We start from the raw sequence: 20,133 nt of genomic DNA, 5'->3' as shown, positions 1-20,133 counted from the left end.
GAATTTTTTTTTGGAAATTGATCCTGGGAAATCAGAAATAAATATGAATAAAATTAATTTTCATATTTGAGATCATTATACTTTGATATTTATTTTCTATTTTTATTTATTTTCTTTTTTATTGAATTATTGGGGTGACATTGGTTAATAAAATTATAGAGGTTTCAGGTGTACAATTTTATAATACATCATCTGTATATTGTACTGTGTATTCACCACCCCAGGCCAAGTGTTCTTCCATCACCATTTTCTACCCCCCCTACCCCCCTTTCCCTATGGTAATCACCATGCTGTTGTCTGTGTCTATGAGGGTTTTTTTTTTTTTTTTTCCTTAAATCTCTTCACCTTTTTCACCCAGCCCCACAACCCCTCTTCCTTCTGATAGCTGTCAGTCTGTTCTCTATTTATGAGTCTGCTTCTAGTTTATTTTGTTTATTATATTCCACATATGAGTGAAATCATATGGTATTTGTCTTTCCCTGATTGGCTTATTTCACTTAGCATAATACTCTCCAGGTCCACCCATGCTGTCATAAAGGGTAAGATTTCCTTCTTTTTTACAGCCAAGTAGTATTCATTGTGTAAATGTACCACAGCTTTTTTATCCACTCATCCACTGATGGACATTTGGGCTGCTTCCAAATCTTGGCTATTATGGATAAAGCTGCAGTGAACATAGAAGATTACATATATCCTTTCGAATTCGTGTTTCAGGTTTCTTGGGATAAATTCCCAGAAGTGGAATCACTGGGTCATATGGCAGTTCCATTTTTAATTTTTGATGTAACTCCATACTACTTTCCACAGTGGCTACACCAATCTGCAGTCTTACCAACAGTACAGAAGGGTTTCTTTCTCTCCACATTCTCTGCAACACTTTTTGTTTTTTAAATTATTGATTATAGCCAGTCTGACAGGTGTGAGGTGATAACCCATTGTTTAATTTGCATTTCTCTGATCATTAGTGACGCTGAGCATCTTTTTATATGTCTTTTGACCACCTGTATGTTCTCTTTGGAGAAGTGTCTAATAAGGCCCTTTGCCTATTTATTACTATTATTATTTTATTTAAAAAAAAATATTTTTTTACTTAAGAGAGAGAGGAAGTGAGGGGGGAGAGAGAGAGAGAAACATCTCGATGTGAGAGAGGAACATCGATCAGTTGCCTCCGGAATGCACCCTGATAGGGACCGAACCCACAACCTGGACATGTGCCCTGACCGGGAATCGAACTGGTGATCTTTTTGGTGCATGGGGCGATGCTCAACCAACTGAGCCATACCAACCAGGGCCTTTGCCCATTTGTTTTTTTGGTGTTGAGTTTTATAAGTTCTTATAAATTTTGGATACTAACCCTTTATCAGATGTATCATTGGCGGATATGTTCTCTCATTCAGTGGGTTGTCTTTTCATTTTGTTGATGATTTCTTTTGCTGTGCAAAAACTTTTTAGTTTGATGTAGTCCCACTTATTTTTTCTTTTGTTTCCCTTGCCCGAGGTGATATATCAGAAAAAAAAATATTGCTATGGGAAATGTCTGAGATTGGTGTTCCTTTTTAAAGATGTACATTATGACTCACTGGCAGAAACAATTTGAACAAACTATACAGGCAAATTTGGGTTTTAAGGTATCCACCTGGGAAGAATAGTTAGATGTCATTTGGTACATCCTTCCTTGTTCTTTCAGGAACATATTTAGATTATTCCATAAATTACCTCATTACTTTTACCCTAATAATCCTTAGAGGAGAAACCATGGCTTATTTTTCCTGATGTACTTTATTTGATTATTTTATTTAAAAATATGTCTTTATTGATTTTAGAGAGAGAAAGGGAGAGGGGGAGAGAGAGAGAGAGAAACACCAGTGATGAGAGATTATTGATGGGCCATCTCCTGCACGCCTTCTTCTGCAGATTGAGCCTGAAACCCAGGCATGTGCCGTGACCGGGAATTGAACCATAATCTCCTGGATCATAGGTTGATGCTCAACTGCTGAGCCATGCCAGCTGGGCTGATATACTTTAAATATTACTTTATTTTATTTAAATTTTCATTTTAAAAAATTGATTCTAACATTTTAATTAAAATATTATTTTCGACAAATTAATTTATAATATTACTCTAAATGTTATAATTACAAAATAACATTCCAAGGTGGGAAGTGTTTTCTAATGCTCACCTAAGTCCTTCCTGCTAAGAAGACACTTTTTCCCTCTTAAATAGTATTCTCTTTTAGCCAGTTAAGGACTACCAAGTGTGGTGTGTAAACCAGTAGCATGAGCATTACCTGGGAGCCTGTTAGAAATGCAGAATCTTGGGACACACCCTAGACCTACTGAATCATAGTTTGCATTTTAACAAGATTCGCAGGTAGGAACTGATGTAAATCACTGACTGTATATACCATTGTTTCTTTTTTCAGATCCTTGACGTTACTCTTAAGAGAGATCCTCTCTGGTTCGGTGTTTCTTCCTTCTTTGGACTTCCTAGCTGATCCAGTAAGACTTAAATTTTTTTCTTTAATTGTGGTTAAAATTTATCATCTTAAATGTTTTATATATATATAGTAGTGGTATTAAGTACATGCATAATGTTGAGCAACCGTCACTACTACCCATTTCCACAACTCTTCATTTTACAAAACTGAACCTGTATGCCCATTAAACAATAATTCTTCATTCCTCCCTCCCCCTAGCCCCTGGCAACCCCATGCTACTTCTTGTCTCTATGAATTTAACCACTCCATATACCTCATATAAGTGGAATCATGCGGTATTTGTCTTTTTGTGATTGGCTTATTTCACTTAGCAATAATGTCCTAAAAGTTCATCCATGTTGTAGCATATATCGAAATTTCCTTCCTTTTCAAGGCTGAGTAATATTCCATTGTAGGTATGTAAAACATTTTGCTTTTTGCTTGTTATACTCTTGAATTGATTTTGCTTTTGATCCAGTAAGATTTTAAAGAAACAGGAATATTTTATAAACATTTTAAATGCCAAAGTCAGAATAACTTCTTTGCCCATTTTCACAAAAGGTGAGATCATGCATTGTAGATTTTTTAAAAGTCCCTCTGTATTATGTAAGTACACATGCTTTGTCATTGCTTCATTTGTTCCGTAATTTTCTAGAAACTTTCTCATAATATGATAAAAGCTATGAGAACTCTGGGCAGAATATAGTAATAGAATTGTTCTGACTTGTGCTTATGATTTTTTATTAGGATACTGTGAATCATTTGATCATCATCTTCATAGTTGACAGTCCAGTGAGTATTTAACATGTTAGAAAACACTTTACATGGCATTGAATTTTGATTCATATCTGTCAAATCAATGACAGTTTTAATGAGTTAATTCTCTTTCTTCGAAGCCTGAAAAAGCAACTGAACCACCTTCCCCTTTGGTTCCATTCTTGCAAAAATTTGCAGAGCCTAGAAATAAAAAGCCATCTGTAAGTATTTTCAACAATAACTTATATTACTTTTTATATAAACAATTTGATATAGTATTTATGTAACCTTAACTGACTGACTGACTCTGCCTCCCATATTGTATCTAGGTGCTGAAGTTAGAATTGAAGCAAATCAGAGAGCAGCAAGATCTGTTATTTCGTTTTATGAACTTTCTGAAACAAGAAGGAGCAGTACATGTCTTGCAAATTTGTCTGACTGTGGGTGAGGCTTACCTGTTTACTAAAGTCATTTTTAAGTTTTTTAATATATTTGAATATTGAGATCAGATAAGATGTTGTAGTTGTCATCTCTCATGGTACTAAATTTTATGCACTAGGTATTTGAAGAGCACCTATGAGTTGTCTTTCAAGTGTCCACTCTTTCTAGATTGGGACATAATCTATAACTGACTTAAACCAAATCCTATTAGCAGGAAAAAACTACTAAAGATGAAGTATAATGAAGATATTATATCAATCATTAGCCCATATGAATAGCACCTTGTCATAGTTTTCGTTAAGGATTATTTTGATTAAATAAATTAAAAATATTTCACTTTGATTTTAAGCTCTGTAGCATCTTACATTATTGAATTTATGAGACACTATGGGCTGTAAAAGGATATTTATTTATTTATTTATTTATTGGTGACCCTTACCTGAGGATATTTTTTCCATTGGTGTTTTTAGAGAGAGTGGGAGGGAGGGAGAGAGAGAGAAACTTTGATGTGAGAGAGATACATTGATTGGTTGCCTCTTGCACATTCCCCAACCCAGGGCTAGGGATCAAACCTGCAACCTAGGTACGTGCCCTCAACTGAGAATCGAACCCGAGACCCTCCAGTGTGTGGGGCGATGCTCTCATCACTGAGCCACACCTGCCAGGGCTTGTCTTCATTTTTGAAGGATATTTTTACTGAATATAGAATTTTTGGTTGACATTTTTTTCTTTCAGTACTTTGTAGTCATTCTTTCATTGTCTTTTGGACAATGTCGTTGTTTCCAATGAGAAATTAGCTTCTATTCTTATGTTTATTACAATGTATATAATATATCCTTTTACTCCCTGACAGATTTTCTAATTTTTACAATAAAAACTTTATTTTTGTTTTTTAGCAACTTGACTATAATGTACAGTTTTTTAGTCTTGTGTATGTGGGTTGGTGTCTTCAGTTTTGAAAATTCTTGGCTGTTATCTTTTCAAATATTCTGCCTTATTTTTTCCTCTCCTTTGCTTTTTTTTTTTTTAAATCCTCAAGCAAGGATATTTTTTTCACTGCTTTTCAGAGAGAGGGGAAGTTGGCAGGGGTGGGGTGGGGGAGAAACATCTATGTGAGAGAGACATATTGATTGGTTGGCTCCTGCATGTGCCCAGACCAGGGCCGGGGATTGAACCTGCAACCAAAGTATGTGCCCTTGGCTGGAATTGAACCCGGGACCCTTCAGTCCACAGGCTGACGCTCTAACCACTGACCCAACCCCCCTAGGGCTCTCCTTTGCTTTTGAAACTCCAGTTATATGAATTTACTATCATCCCAAAGATCCTATGTATCGTCTTCCTGTTTTTTTAAAAATTCTTTTTTCCCCCCTTTGTGTTTCAGTTTGGATAATTAAGAATTAAGAGGTAAACTCCATATCAACACCTCTTATAATAAAAAACAAAGACAGTCTATATTTGGGCTATTCAAATGCTATTATCTGTCATTTTAGAAAAAAAGATTCATTTGTTCAGATTCTCAGCTCCATCACTAGTCTATAACCTTCATGTTGGAAGGAAATATTGTTTAAAAACTTGACTGGAACTAAAAAAAATCTGTAGTTTTCACTGTTATTTAGTGAATCAGATTTTAAAATATTAAAGACTTGTCATATAAGAAATTAATACACAATGTTCTTTAAAGAAAATTTTAGATAAAAATAAAAATTAAAATAAGAATGGAAAATTTAGAAATGTATTTATTCTAAATTCTAGAAAGTTTATATTGTTGTGCAAATATTTGTATATTTTACTTTAATCTATAAAATATTTGTTTGAGTTCTTTAATCTGAGCAGTGATTTTACTCCCAATTAAGTCTTTTAAAAAGCTTAAAATGATGACTAGTTTGTTTATAATTGCTGCTTTTAATATTAAGTACAATTAGACTGGGAACATGAAGTTTTCATGAATAGTATATATTGAAATAATTCATTCTTTTCCTCCTGTTTTCTAATTTTGCTAGAGGAATTCAATGATAGAATTTTGCGACCAGAGTTATCAAATGATGAAATGCTGTCTCTTCATGAGGAGTTGCAGAAGATTTATAAAACATATTGTTTGGATGAAAGTATTGACAAAATTCGATTTGATCCTTTCATTGTAGAGGAGATTCAAAAAAGTAAGTCAAAGATGATGGTGAGAATGAATTCTATAACTTTTTAGTTTTAGAGTTTTCTCATATATTTTATTCATTATTGCACCAGCTGTGTGAGATACACAGGCAGCATTATCCTGCTTGACAAACTAGATGAAAGCTTTGATGAAGAAACTTGCTCATAGTTCACATATCTAATACTTGCCAGAACTGGAGCTTGGTTGTTCTAATTCCTCATTCTAGTGCAATTTCTATACCTCTCAGTGGATTTCCCATAAAACATGTTTATATGCTATTTTATTGTCATTAATTTTAAACTAATATATAATGTACTTATGCTGTTCATAAACAATTTCTACAATATATATTTTTTAATTAGTTGCTGAAGGCCCCTATATAGATGTTGTGAAACTTCAAACTATGAGATGTCTTTTTGAAGCATATGAACATGTACTTTCTCTGTTGGAGAATGTGTTTACTCCTATGTTCTGCCACAGTGATGAGGTAAGTCAAAATATTAATCTTGTTTGAGGATTTTTCTATAAAACTTAATAGTGGCTTTGATATTAAATGAGTGATTCAAATAACAAAATGAACAGAAAAATAAAACATGATTAAGTGAACACTCTTTTTTAGTACATAACTTAATGGAGATTAGAAGTTAATTGTAAAAATGATTTTCAATATCAAAACTGTGTGTGTGTGTGTGTGTGTGTGTGTATGTGTGTATGACAAGGCAGATTGTGATCTACCTGATTTGCCAAATGCATGAGTGGCTTGGTGTACTTCATTGAATTAGAAACTCCATTTTGTATATGTATTATTTATAGACCTGTGGAAATCAAATGGCCTGAATATCTCTATTTGCAATATTTTAATCCTTACTCTGTTTGACTGTGGTTGTATTCACTTGATTTAAATAACATTTTCTTTCTACTGGAAAGTAGTATGGTAAAGTAGCATATTTCAGTATTAAATATTAGCTTAATAAATCACAATTATTTTTGAAGTATTTCAGACAACTTTTAAGAGGTGCAGAATCACCAACACGCAATTCAAAATTCAACAGGTAGGTATATTTAATCATATGCATGTTTTGTTTTTGCATCATTGTCTTTATTTGCTGTTTATTTTTCTGTGAGCATGTGGTTCTATTGCTACATAAGTAGACAAGACATTTTACTAAGGAACTGTAGAGCTGTATTACATATAGTAACAAAATACCTGAAATTTTTTTTACAATACTTTAACAAGATACATACCATTGCCTTGTTAATCTCATAGTTAATACATATTAGTGTTTAATTACCTCCTTTATTGGTGACTATGGACTGCACGCACCAATGAAATCCACAGATAACTCAGTTTTAGGCAGTAGTCCCCCCACTCCCACCCCACTACTAGGGAGTACTTTTTATTAGAGTACTTAACTGGTTATAAAAGTAAAGGGGTTTTTCTGCTTTTCCCTTCTGGCTCTCTAGAAATGTAAGTGTGTAGTTAAATGACCTAAACAATGGTAACAGAAGAGAGAAGCTTTATCTATTTATAAAATAAATGATGTCTTGATTTGTTCTTAAATTGTAATATGTACAAAATTGACACAGATATCAAATCTACAAATCTATATGATATTCACATTGCTCAATACTTTCCAGTTTGTCTGAGCAAGGATCTAATAAATATATAAATAAATTGGAAATGTGGTACAAAGGGAAATTACATATAAAATGGAGTAGTTTTATAGATAAATAGTACAAAGAAAAATGTGAAAATCTTAGCCATGGGGAGAATATGTATTTTGCATTTTTTTTTGACATAACACAAGGGTTGTAGAAATACTGATTTTTTTTGAATGTTGAATATTAATTCTTACATAATGCCTCAATGCAAGCAGTATACATGTAATAACTTTTCTGAAAGGAGGAAAATATCTTCATGATTTTTTGTAAAAATAATACTTCTTTTTCCTAAGAATTTATATATTACAGCCATGAAACATTGACTTTATTTAAAAGAAATCCCATCCATGCTATTTAAAATAGCATTCTTTACTCAACTCATGTGCCTCTTCTTTCATTTGAATACTTTTTCAAACCTTTTATCAAATTTTCCAACATCACTTGAGAAGCAGGTGAAATTTCTCCTGCTCATAGACTATTTATAGATTTAGGATGTTTGGAGTCGATACTAGGATATTAAGCTGAATGACACTCTCATATAGGACCATTTAAAGTGAAGTGATTCTTTGATCTCATAGGCCTGCTGAGTAGCCAAGTCTAAGTCAGGGTCTTAACTTCAGAGATGGAAAGCTTTGTTTGCCACTTTGAGAACTCCTAGTTGTTGTCAACATATTAATGCACGAATTTTGCTGGCTTTAAAATATAATATAAAATAAACAAGAAGAAAACATGGGTTCTTTTCATTCTGATTTTAAAATGAAATAAGCTTTTCTTGATATTGATATGACTCTAATATTAACTATCAGTCTTATCAGGACTCTGCTTAATGGTTCATTTACCTATTATATAAAATAAGTAAAATATTTTCTTTACATTCTTCCATTGAAAATTTAGAGTAGCATTGCTAATTTGCTGTTAAATGACTTAAAATATGTAAAATGTTTATTCATATATTTTGTCTACATTCTATTTAATTGTATCTTAAAAGTAAAATTTTAATGTATATTGTTTCATTCCATACTCAGTGAACAACTTTAAAAGTATTTAGAGATCTTTCGTTAACTTTGCTTCTTAGCTTAAAACATACTTTTTAAAACATACAAACTCAAAAGTGTGAAGCATGCAATTTATATCTAATGCGTACATGAATTTCATGCTGGAAAATGCAGGTTTGTTTTCTGTGCCAACTTTTTGGTGGCTTAGTCTTTGCATACTTTCCACTGTGTCAAACAAGTGGAATGCCTAAATGAGGACAAAAAATATCGAATTATTCTCTGACTTACTGAGTTTTAAGAACTTCTCTTTTAATCATCTAGAATTAATGTCCCCAAATACCCCCAAAACAGGCCTTGCACTTTTTCTTTTCTTTATCATGTTATTCATAAGAATTCCTTCCCTTTGCAAAAATGAACACTGTCCACCTGTGTATCTTTTAAAGCTTTACAATTTTGTTTTATGTTCTAAAATGAAACTTGTTTAATATCTGAGCTTTCTCTTTCTCCTTTCCTTATATAATTTCACATATCTGTTATTGCAGAGGTAGCCTAAGTTTGGATGATTTTCGGTAAGTCTTGAGACAAGCATGTTATTCTTTTCTGTATAAGTTATTTGTTTAAGTCCAGAAGGTACACCCAAACTAACCTAAGTACAACTTAAAAGGAAAATAATGAAACACTGTACTATTACTACCTTTATATCAGCTAATTGGGATATCTTTTTAAAAATTAACCTTCACTTTGATTATAGATGTCCCCTGTTTGAAATAGAAGTATATCCTTATGTCATCATAAAATAAAAATATCAGTATAAAAATAAAATTATAAAGCCATTATTTAGCTTTTCAAGGTTATTGACTCTTTTTTTATGTTTTTTTTTTTTTGTTACTGCTTTTGCTAAATTACTTTTAGAATTATTTGTGTTGAAAGAATTTTTTTAAAGCAAGAAGTACAATATTTTTGTATTTCTGGGCACAATCACAAGTGAGGTATTTTAGAAATAGGTCATATTTCAAAAAGCTTAATTGTTTTATAATCTATCTAGGTTCCAGAGACTAGAATAATCTATCTAAATTCTAGATGTTTGAATTTTAATAATATTTTGTCAACATTTTAATATTTGTTTTTGGAAACATTGCTATCAAAGAATTGTATTTACAGTTCTGGATTTTTATAAACACTAATTGCATGTTTGTTTAAAAATATAATTTTTTAGGTTAAGTATCTGTTTTACTAGTTAGTACTTAATTTAGTATTAGAGTTTTTCCAATTTAAAATTAGTTCGGTTTGCTCCTTGGACATGTATAAAATGCACATGTCATTGTCTACCTAGTATAGTTAAAGCTTGATCAGTTCACTTCTATTTCTGTAATTGTTGCATTATTTTAGTAAATTTTGCTTGTAGAAATAATAGCTATTTATTAAGCATTCAGAACAATTTTATTGGATTTTAAAATAGTCATTTTTATTTGGGTATCTGTTGTAAGGACAGTAGTACATAGAGAACATGAGTTTTAAATTGGGTAAAAGTTTTTAATTATTGAAACATGGAACAGTAGGCTGTAATGGAGAAAATTTAGCTTATTTTTTTGTGGTTGTTTTCCAGTTATTTCTGTTTTAGAAATTTACTTTTGAAAAAAATTACAAAAGCAATATATATTTGTTTATTACGGTTATTAGTAGTATATATGGCCGAGCATGCTTTCTTAGGCTACATTTACTTTTATCCTTATACTCATTACTAACCCTTCCTTTTGGCATTTTGCCTTTTTATTACTTTGAAGTTAAGTAAGGTGAATTTTATACTGCATTTTTCTTTTGAGTATTAATATGATTATAATGTTGAATTTTGCTTAAAAATTTTCAGTCACAGAGGACAGAATTTTTTTTGTTAAGTTCTGTCTAAAATGAACTGAGGTTATAGTTTTGTATATTTTTTCCTTTACACTATATTATTTCAGTAGTACAGTTCTATATGGATATTCTGCTTTGAACTTTGTCTTACTACATTAAAAAAAAAATCTATTTAAAAATATGTATGGCAGTAAGAACTGGGTACCACTTGGTACCACTAGGGGGCTAACATTTTAGTTCAGTTTAAGTAACATAGGTAAATTTCAAATATTTATTAGTAAATTGTTTAATTTATTTATCTTCCCATTTTTAAACTTTAAATATTTTGCTTTGAGATGTTGAGACAATCTATGGCTGAGAACTCCAAAAAGATATGTTAACTGTAACTTCATAACTATTTTTCTTTATATTATTATTTACAGTAAACTAGACTGTTAAGATAATTTGCTTATGATTGATATATTTTTGTTTAATATTTAGGAGCACACAGAAAAGAGGAGAATCATTTGGAATCAGCAGAATAGGTAGCAAAATTAAAGGAGTATTCAAGAGCACCACTATGGAGGGAGCTATGTTACCTAATTATGGTTTAGCTGAAGGTGAAGATGATTTTGTAAGTAAATATTCTTCAATTTGATATATGTATAACTTCAGACTTGCAGTAGTATAAAAAATTGGATATGCTCACTTGTTATTTTCCTTCTTCTTTATCTTGCTTATTTCAGACTTCCTTTATATTTCCCATTCTTCCATTAGGTATTATAATTTCATGGTGCTAATCTAATTGTAAAAATCCCGGAGCACTAAGTTACTACTTACTAAGGCCAGAATGGTTTCTGTTAAGCTAAGCCAAACAATTTAGCGTATTTTGGTTAGGCTTTTACTTCATATCCTGATCTTCTTCCTTTCTAACCCTGTTGTCCAGATGTACAGAGTTGTTCATAGATGTCCTAAACTCTTGCACTCAAACTGTGATGTGTGGGTAAACTGCATCAGCATTACCTGGAAACTTGTTATAAATACAGAATCTCAGGCTTTATTCTAGACTTACTGAATCATAATTTGCATTTTAATAAGATCCCTAGTTGATCTATATATGCACATTACACCCACCATGCTCTTTATTTCTCTGTATTTTTGCACATGCTGTTTGTTCTTGAAATGCCCACTCCATGAACCCTTACTTGAGTAGAACCCAAGTAGAATTGAACATTTTCTTTTTTGTGTTCCTATTAGATCATATGTTGAAGCATGTACCATATTGTATTTGAAATTATATGTTTATGATTGTCTTCCCTACCAATTAGTGAGTTCCATAAAGGTAAACACTGTCTTATTTGTACTTTTTATTTGTTTAACAATCTTTATTGATCCTGAATTTTGCCTTTTAATGACTTTGAGCAGTGGAGATAAAATGATGATTAAGACATGGACTCTGCCCCTAAGAAATCCACCAGCCTGGGTTAAAAGGAATGAATAGTAGTGATTGAATTGATAATGACTAAGAAAGAGATGGGGGACGAAGAATAAAAACCCCTATTTTTCCTCCTTATCTCTTCCTTTTGACCTCTTTCTCATTGTATTGATGAATTGTTTAGGAGATTCACTGCTTCTTCATAATTTAAATGCAAGGAAATCTTATTTAATTCTTTTTTCCTTTTTAGATAATCCGGATATGTTATATTTCTCTCCCTAAGCCTTGTTTTTCCTTAAAAGTGTGGGTCGAATAAAGACAGTAGACCAGAGTAAGGAGTCTTTTTTCTCAAAATAATGTTTATTTATGTTTCTAATTTTAAGGATATTATAATCTCAATTTTTAAAATAATATAGAAAAGTGGGAAAAAAATTAAAATACCACCCATAAGCCTACCAATCCAATAACCACTTCTATTAACATTTTGGTGATTTTTTTTAAAAAAAATCTCTATCTCCATTGATTAGGCTATATTATATATGTAGTTTGCTGCCCTGCTCTCTCCCTACTTAATACAGTAACAAAACATTTTCCTGTGTTACTGTGAACTTCTCAACACATAATTTTTGTGCAGGAAGAGGTATACTTTTTTTGTTTTGTTCTTCCTGATTACTTGAAATAATAAAATAAAAACATACCTAAAAGAAAAAGAAAAAGAAAGGAAGGGGTGTGGTGGGTAGGGTGTTGACCCAGACCAAGATGATGTCACTTAGGATTTAGAGGATGCTGTGCTAGTTCTAAGCTGTGGGACCTCATGGAATCTTTTTTATCTTGTTTAGGAAGTCGAGGGGAAAGGGAAATTGTCAGGGATAAAGTGGTTTGTGATCCAAAACTGGGACCTGGGAGGCATTTTCTTTTAGAAACCTTGATAGGATCATTTAGTGGCTGTGCCTCCTTGCTTTGTGACCTTGGGTGAATTGCTTAAATTTTATCGTGATTTAGTTTTCTCACTTATGAAATGGGGATAACAGTGTTTAGCATATATATGGGTGTTGTGAGAATGAAACAGATAATATATATGAAGCAGTTAGAACAGTGCCTAGCATATAATAAGCACTGTAACCACTATACAGTACTATAATACCAATTCTCATAATTTTATGAATGTAAATGATGGATTAAATTGGCATATATCTGCTGGTCTGGGAACCAAAGTCCACTAGGTAAGATTGGGTCTGTCTAAAATGCATTTCTGTCCAAGTTCAGAATTGATTTACAAATAAACTTCTGGAATGTAATATGACCATTGGTATGTTGGCAGTTATATCTATATAGGAAATTTTAATAATTAGTATTTCTCAAGGAAATAGGGGGACATCTCCTTGCCTTTTGTTCTCTGCCTCCCTTTTTTCCCCATCCTTTTTTTTAGAGGGAACATCTGTTTGAAAACAAAAAAAACCTGGATTTTCTTTTTATAAAATGTTGATATACAGTATTTACTTACTTTCAAAGAACATTAAAGGAAGCCCTGAAAATCCTTAGAAACATATTGCTCTAGAGATTTTTTATTATACTTTTTGATATAAATACCATTTAAATGGTAACAATAAATTATAGGAAGATGATTTCTACTGCCCCATCTGTCAGGAGGTACTAAAAAAGCTGGTGCAGACCATGACCAGTTAGTATGTTTTCTGTAGAAAAGTTTTCCTAATTGCAATGAGAGAAAGTGGAATACATTGTCTCCTCTGTCATGGAAATGTGACTATAAGAGAAGGAGCATGTCCTGAATGGGCCTTAGACCTCGAAAATATCATGACAGGCCCGGCTGGTGTGGCTCAGTGTCGGACTACGCACCAAGAGGTCGCTGGTTCGATTGCTGGTCAGGGCACATGCCTGGGTTGCCGGTTACATCCCCAGCAGGGGGCATGCAGGAGGCAGCCAGTTGATGTTGATGTTTCTCTCTCATCGATGTTTCTCTTTCCCTCTCTCTAAAAAAAAGAAAATATCATGATGAGAAGTTGTCTGGTAGCTGTGCAAAACATTAAATTCTATTGCATGAGAGAGACATCATTACAAATCTTGTAAGAAGCATCAAGATGAATATGGTGTTTCTGCTATTAATACAAACTTTCAAATCTCTCAAGATTCAGTAGATTCAGTAGGTGACAGTAATGAGAGTGAAACATCCACATCTGCAAATATAGAAACTTATCAGGAGAATACAAGTTCTACTGGGCATCCCAAACTTAAGTGTCCCTTATGTCAAGAATCAAATTTTACCAGACAGCGTTTACTGGATCACTGTAACAGTAATCACCTATTTCAGGTAGTTCCTGTGATGTGTCTTATTTGTCTATCTCTTCCTTGGCGAGATCCTAGTCAGATTACTAGAAATTTCGTTAGTCATCTAAATCAAAGACATCAGTTTGATTTTGGAGAATTTGTGAATCTTCAGTTAGACAAGGAAACCCAATATCAAACTGCTGTTGAAGTATCTTTGTATCTTTTCAAGTAAACGTCTGAAGGCTGTAGAAATCATGCATCTTTGTACCTGCAAGTGCAATCTTTAAGGAGAAAACTACATGAAGTCATCATTTCAGTAACTTTATGTGTATATTAATAAAAGTAATTCAGTCTAAAAATAAGTAAATAAATAAATTATAAAACTTTGTCTTTCATTGCTATTTTTATGTTGCTAAAAATTTTGTTTTCATTTTGCATTTTAAATTGATTTTGTGGAACTTTTGATTTGAGAAAGTCCCATTTTTTTACTTTTAGCTTGTTAAGCAAATTCTGTTAATTCATGATGCATTTTACCTTCTCTTCTCAGAAGTTAAATCCATTAACAAACATACAGTTATGATAATCATCAAAAATGCTACCCCTGCACCTCAGGTTCCAAGCAGTGGCGTGGGCATTTTCCTCACACATGCTTGTTTCTAGGTTTATAAGGAGGTAGTCTTGTCTCAAAAAAGGCAAAACCAACACCTATTATCTGTCTTTATAGTTTCATGTTTTTAGGTCTTGAAGATTTTTGTTTTCAACAGCGCATTAACAAGACCTCCTAAGATCACTAGTGGTCTTATTAGGGATTATGGAAAGCCATTTTAGGACAAGAACAGAAAAAGGGATAATTGCTAAGTGACTATGTGGGAGGAAAAGTCACTTAAAAGAAAGAGGTAGCTACCAGGCTTGGGAAGAGAGTAGACCTGAGAGTAAAGGTGGGGTGCTAGAATTCTGGAAAGAAATTTATCTCTACTTGTTTGCTCTGACTAGGCTATTTAGAATTTTCTTAAGTGCTACAGCCTTTGACTCATTGCCTTAAAAAGTGTGTTTATCTGTAATATTTTGCCCTCTTTAACATGAGTCAGAGGTGTCTGGGTGACCAGGTGTAGATATAATGTGCCAATTTAGAGGCTCTCTTTCACTCAGATGAGGTAGAGGCAGTTTTTTCATTCTTTCTGTGTGTATATTTCAAGTAATACATAGTTTTAAAAATAATTTCTTAAAAATTAAAAAAAATTTTTTAAAGTAATTGTTTTAAAAATAATTTTTAAATAATTGTTCTTTAAGTAATATTGTTAAAAATATTTATTATTTTAAACATTTAATTTTATTAACATTTTAGAAGCCAGAAGATTAAAAAATAATTTTATCAAGGTGGGTCCCTTTCAGACCTCTTTTCTAACTTTATATTAGTTAATGCTGCAGTGAATACTTGTGCCTTTTTCCCCAGTTTAAAAAATTTATTTGGAGTAAATACTTTTATTAGAATAAATTCCAAGAAATGGAATCAATTGGTTGAAACTGTTTTATGGCTTTTTATAAATACACAATTTCAAAATGCTTTCTAGAAAGGTTGTGCCTGTGTATCTAGTAACCAGCAATATATATCACAGATCCAGTTTATCTCTGCAATCTCTATCACTGGCTGTTAACATTTATAAAATTTTATATCCCTAAGTGAAAAAATATCAGTACATTAATTTTTACTGTTTCTTACCAAAGTTAAATATTTTTCTATATTTGTGTATTTTTAATATTTTTTCCAGTAATCCGGAGTATATATTTTCTATTGAATTTTCACTTACAGGTGATGTAATGAAACTTAGAGTTGATGCCGATAACTTGTTTTTATTTATTATCTTTATATTTTTAGTAGAAAATCCAATATCACCTAATTTCAGGTCTGAAGGTCCTGCAAATATTACATTTTTTCTGGTGATTCTTTTCCCCAGATTGAAGAAGGTATTGTTGTAATGGAAGATGATTCTCCAGTGGAAGCTGTGAGCACACCTAATACTCCCCGAAACCTTGCTGCGTGGAAAATTAGCATTCCCTATGTAGACTTTTTTGAAGATCCCTCCTCTGAAAGGAAGGAGAAAAAAGAAAGGATACCTGTGTTTTGTATTGATGTTGAAAGGAATGATAGAAGAGCAGGTAGGAATCTTTATGAGTATTTTTCTTAAAAGATTCTGGTTAGTCTGTATCAGGAATGACACACATTTTGTCATTTATAACTATCAAGTATGATTACATATCCAAGAGATAATTGTTTAGGACAGAAAATTGGATGAAAGCTTAGGATTTTCTAGGTGATCTCTATTACCAGTTAATTATTTGTTCACTCAACAAGATGCCTGCAAGACACTTAACAATCCAACAAGGCATTTTATATAATGTTCTTTCAGTGGTTTTGTTGCCATCATCAGTGTACAGCACTATATCAGATATTATACCAATTTAATTAAGACAGCATTTCTCCTCCTCCTTTGTTGTCAGTAAATTAGAATTGATAAAAATATGAACAAACACAACTTTATAAGTTTTCTTCATGTTTTGCTATCATTTTTCTTTTGGTGATTTTACGTGTAGACTATAATAGTGACGGGGTAAATAGCATCTGTAGGAAGTACAGTTCCCACCCTAAGCTTTGTCCAAGAGGTGGGACATTCGTATAAGCAAAAGCACATCAAAGTTGTGCCCATTTTGGGAATGATGAGCAGAAAGATAAAGTTGAGCTTAGGAAGAGGGATCTGTGATGAAAGGAGGAAAAAAGTGCCATTGTTAGGAAATGGTTAAGAGAAGGGAGTGACTAAGTGATAGTGTGAAGATCAGTGCTAATAATTCCCCTTATTTCTTTTTCAAAAAGTCTTAGTTGTTTTAATTTTTTCAGAAGTTGATCCTATTTCAAGAACATAAAACATAGGAATAAGGAAGGAAGACTTCTCAGAGTAGCTAGCTATACTTTTTCCTATTGTAGCTAATACCAGGCAGGGTCTTGCTCTATCCAGTTCTGAGTCACTGCTACTTGATTTTGTTGTAGTTACCATTCAGTCTTGCTAGTTGCTGTTCTATCTCAACATTCTAATAGGTATACAGACAAACCATTGTCGATATTTATAGTATGATTTCAAACTTAGTTTAGTTGGCATCTTTTGTCTGCTGTTCCTACTGATTGGCATTTTAAGGTTGGAAAGAACAGAAAAGAAACTCTGGTTAGCTTCTGGGTTCAATTCTTCCTGTGCTTTAGTACTTAAAATCTGACTTTTGTTTCTCAGGAAATTAAAACTTTTGACCATTCATCTATAAATCCCTATCAATGTAAATTTATGTGAGCATGTAGTAAATTTATTTCCTTTTGAAAGATTTATGTATGATATACCTTTTTTTAAAAAATATGTATAATTTTTATTTTTGTTTAAAGTATTACAGATGTCCCTTTTTCTCCCCAATGACCCGTTTCCCCCCGTTCCTTCCCCTTCCCCAGTCACTCTCCCCACCATTGTCCTTGTCCTTGGGTTGTGCATATATGCATATAAATTCCTATGATATACTTTTAAATGTTTTGGGGATATACATACTTTTGTTTTTGCCTTTTGGACAACCATCTTTCAGTTTTGTTCTTTATTTTAAAAACTTTGGCTTACTAATTTAACCATAAAATAAATACCAAAAATATCGTAAAACTTGTACTCTAAGGATAATTTTTATCAGCAGTGCTGTATATAGACTTTTACAGTCAATGTAATATGTGCTCTTAGGAAGCCATGGCCTATGAGAGGGAAAAAGTGTATCATTTAAATACTACAATGGATTTTATATGTGTAGCAAAATAGCAATTTCAGGATTTTGAAAACCAACACTAAATATAACACATAGATCTTTTAAGGTTAGTGTTGGAGGAAAATAATAGAATTTGCCTTACAGGTTGTGACCTTAGCAGGTTGTTTTGTGCTGAATACTGGTGTTGTTTTTGGGCTGCTGTGGTTTTAGTTGATTTGATCCATTGCATTTCCAAATCAATACTAGAATGACATGAGATGCTAATAATAGCAGTTAACATTTTAGGCTGCTTATCTGTGCTTTGCACTGTACAAAAGTGAGTTAGGGGGATTATTTTATGTAATAGGTACAATTATTTTTATTCTAAGCAAACTAAGGCACAGTGAGGTTAAGTTATTTGTTCAAGTTTACATACAAGGTGAGACAAAAGTAGGTTTACAGTTGTGAGTACACAAAACAGTTTATTCTTGTATTATTGTTTATCAATTATTGTATTATTTTTCATATGAACAACTATAAACCTTTTGTTTCACCCCGTAGTTAGTAAATGGGGGACTGGAATTGGAATAGGCATACTGACCTGACTTATTCTTTAAACCGTTAGTTCTTGCTATCCAGTTTGGTAGCCACTGTCTACCTGTGGCAATTAAAATTAGGTTATATTAAAATTTAAGTTCTTTTCTCAGACCAGCCACATTTTAAGTGATCAATAGCTAATAGCTACTATATTAGTGCAGGTAATATAGAACATTTACAGAATTTGCAGAAAATTCTATTGTATAGTCCTGGGTTTTTTTTGGTTTTTAAAAAAATATATCTTTATTGATTTCAGAGAGAGGAAAGGAGAGGGAGGGAGAGAGATGGAAACATCAATGATGAGAGAGTCATTGATTGGCTGCCTCCTGCACATCTCTGACTGGCGATCGAGCCCGCAACCCGGGCATGTGCCCTGACTGAGAATTGAACCCCGATCGCCTGGATCCTAGATCGACTCTCAAGCGCTGAGCCACACCCAGCCGGGCTATAGTCTTGTTCTATGCTGTATTAGATCAGGACAATTAGTAAATATTTGAGATACCCAAAACTGACTATAAATTTTTTATGAAACAGCATTTTTGTGAAATTTAAAAACTAATTATAATTGCATAATTTTTTGAAGTTGCTGAGCTCTACAAGTCTGTTGTAGAAAAATGTATATTTTATTGAAATAACTTCATAAATAGGTGAATTTTATCAAAGTCTTATAAATAATTTAAAATTAAAATATGGGATAAAATATGTTAATAGTGTGATGCTAAGAAATAATAAATTATTAGGACTGGAATAATTTCCAGCTCTGTATACTTAATGTTTTAAATACTGCATTCTTTTAATAGTAGCTTGTAAAATTATTTATTGCTCAGTGTATATTCATTCAATTTACAGTTGGGCATGAGCCTGAACATTGGTCTGTCTATAGGAGATATCTTGAATTCTATGTACTTGAATCAAAATTAACGGAATTTCATGGTATGTTGTCCTTTCTTTATACATTACATTTCAGCCTTAGCTTTCTTGAAAGCTGTGGAACCAGATTAATTTTTTTATTTTAAGTAATAGTAACAAGGAAATGTACACTGATATTGGTATTAGGAACATTTTTTATCTTATTTCTGCTTTTTTATATTTTATAAATTTTTACAATGCATATTTATTGCTTTTTAAATAATATTAAAATGTAAAATATACCTATTTTTAAACTGTATTTTAGAAAAGATTCTCCAATTTAATTTTTGTTTAACCTGATGTGGTGGATAGTTTAAAGCAGGCATTTCAGAGTTGCTCTTGTTTTACCATTATCTGTCTTGGTAGATATATTTACTATGCATCATGGGAAATGTTTTAATTTAGCTTTTAGATTTAGATATGGAAACCAAACTTGTGGATGAATGTTTCTTTTGAGGATAGATCAATCAGAAAAGGAGAGCACTTTTTCTTTTTAGTTCTTTTTCTCCCCTCTTAGTCTCTCCCATCTATTCACTTATATTAATTAATATTAGGGATATAGTTATGAAGTATTTCCAGTCATTTTCTATGTTGGTGGGTTTGATTTATGTATTCCAAATCCTTTTATTTTAGAAAAGCTCTGTGGAATGTCCCCTGATCCAAATTCAGGTTGGTTCTAAATTGAGAAGGGCAGGGGACCTTCTTTACCCTACTATAAGAGCAAATCTCATGGTAAAGAGATTATAGGAAGATTAAAAAAAAAACCCACAAAGTCCTACTCTGTACTTTTTGCCTAGATTTTGACATTGTACTTGTCTTTAAATGGTTTTC

At 32.3% G+C, this 20,133-nt stretch overlaps 1 protein-coding gene and 1 pseudogene across 3 annotated transcripts in view; both read left to right on the top strand.

Moving 5' to 3' along the window:
• SNX14 (sorting nexin 14) overlaps nucleotides 1–20,133 on the top strand; it is a 65,326-nt gene that overhangs the window by 30,064 nt on the left and 15,129 nt on the right. Inside the window, exons 9-19 of one of the 2 annotated variants that reach the window (XM_081141574.1) lie at nucleotides 2,424–2,499; nucleotides 3,225–3,269; nucleotides 3,374–3,454; nucleotides 3,563–3,677; nucleotides 5,675–5,830; nucleotides 6,186–6,310; nucleotides 6,817–6,875; nucleotides 9,023–9,049; nucleotides 10,815–10,947; nucleotides 15,990–16,191; nucleotides 19,243–19,326. In XM_081141574.1, coding sequence (XP_080997700.1) covers nucleotides 2,424–2,499; nucleotides 3,225–3,269; nucleotides 3,374–3,454; nucleotides 3,563–3,677; nucleotides 5,675–5,830; nucleotides 6,186–6,310; nucleotides 6,817–6,875; nucleotides 9,023–9,049; nucleotides 10,815–10,947; nucleotides 15,990–16,191; nucleotides 19,243–19,326 — 1,103 coding nt within the window. The remainder of the gene's footprint in view (nucleotides 1–2,423; nucleotides 2,500–3,224; nucleotides 3,270–3,373; nucleotides 3,455–3,562; nucleotides 3,678–5,674; nucleotides 5,831–6,185; nucleotides 6,311–6,816; nucleotides 6,876–9,022; nucleotides 9,050–10,814; nucleotides 10,948–15,989; nucleotides 16,192–19,242; nucleotides 19,327–20,133) is intronic. The other variant, XM_081141575.1, reaches the window with a different exon arrangement.
• Nucleotides 11,260–14,266, top strand: LOC308558649 (E3 ubiquitin-protein ligase RNF138-like; annotated as a pseudogene). The gene is made up of 4 exons: nucleotides 11,260–11,316; nucleotides 13,366–13,589; nucleotides 13,770–14,086; nucleotides 14,195–14,266. The product of its transcript is annotated as an E3 ubiquitin-protein ligase RNF138-like (transcript).

The sequence above is a fragment of the Miniopterus schreibersii genome (genome assembly GCF_964146895.1).
Source record: "Miniopterus schreibersii genome assembly, chromosome: 6".
NCBI classification, from domain to species: domain Eukaryota; kingdom Metazoa; phylum Chordata; class Mammalia; order Chiroptera; family Miniopteridae; genus Miniopterus; species Miniopterus schreibersii.
This window is presented reverse-complemented; position numbering and strand designations above follow the sequence as displayed.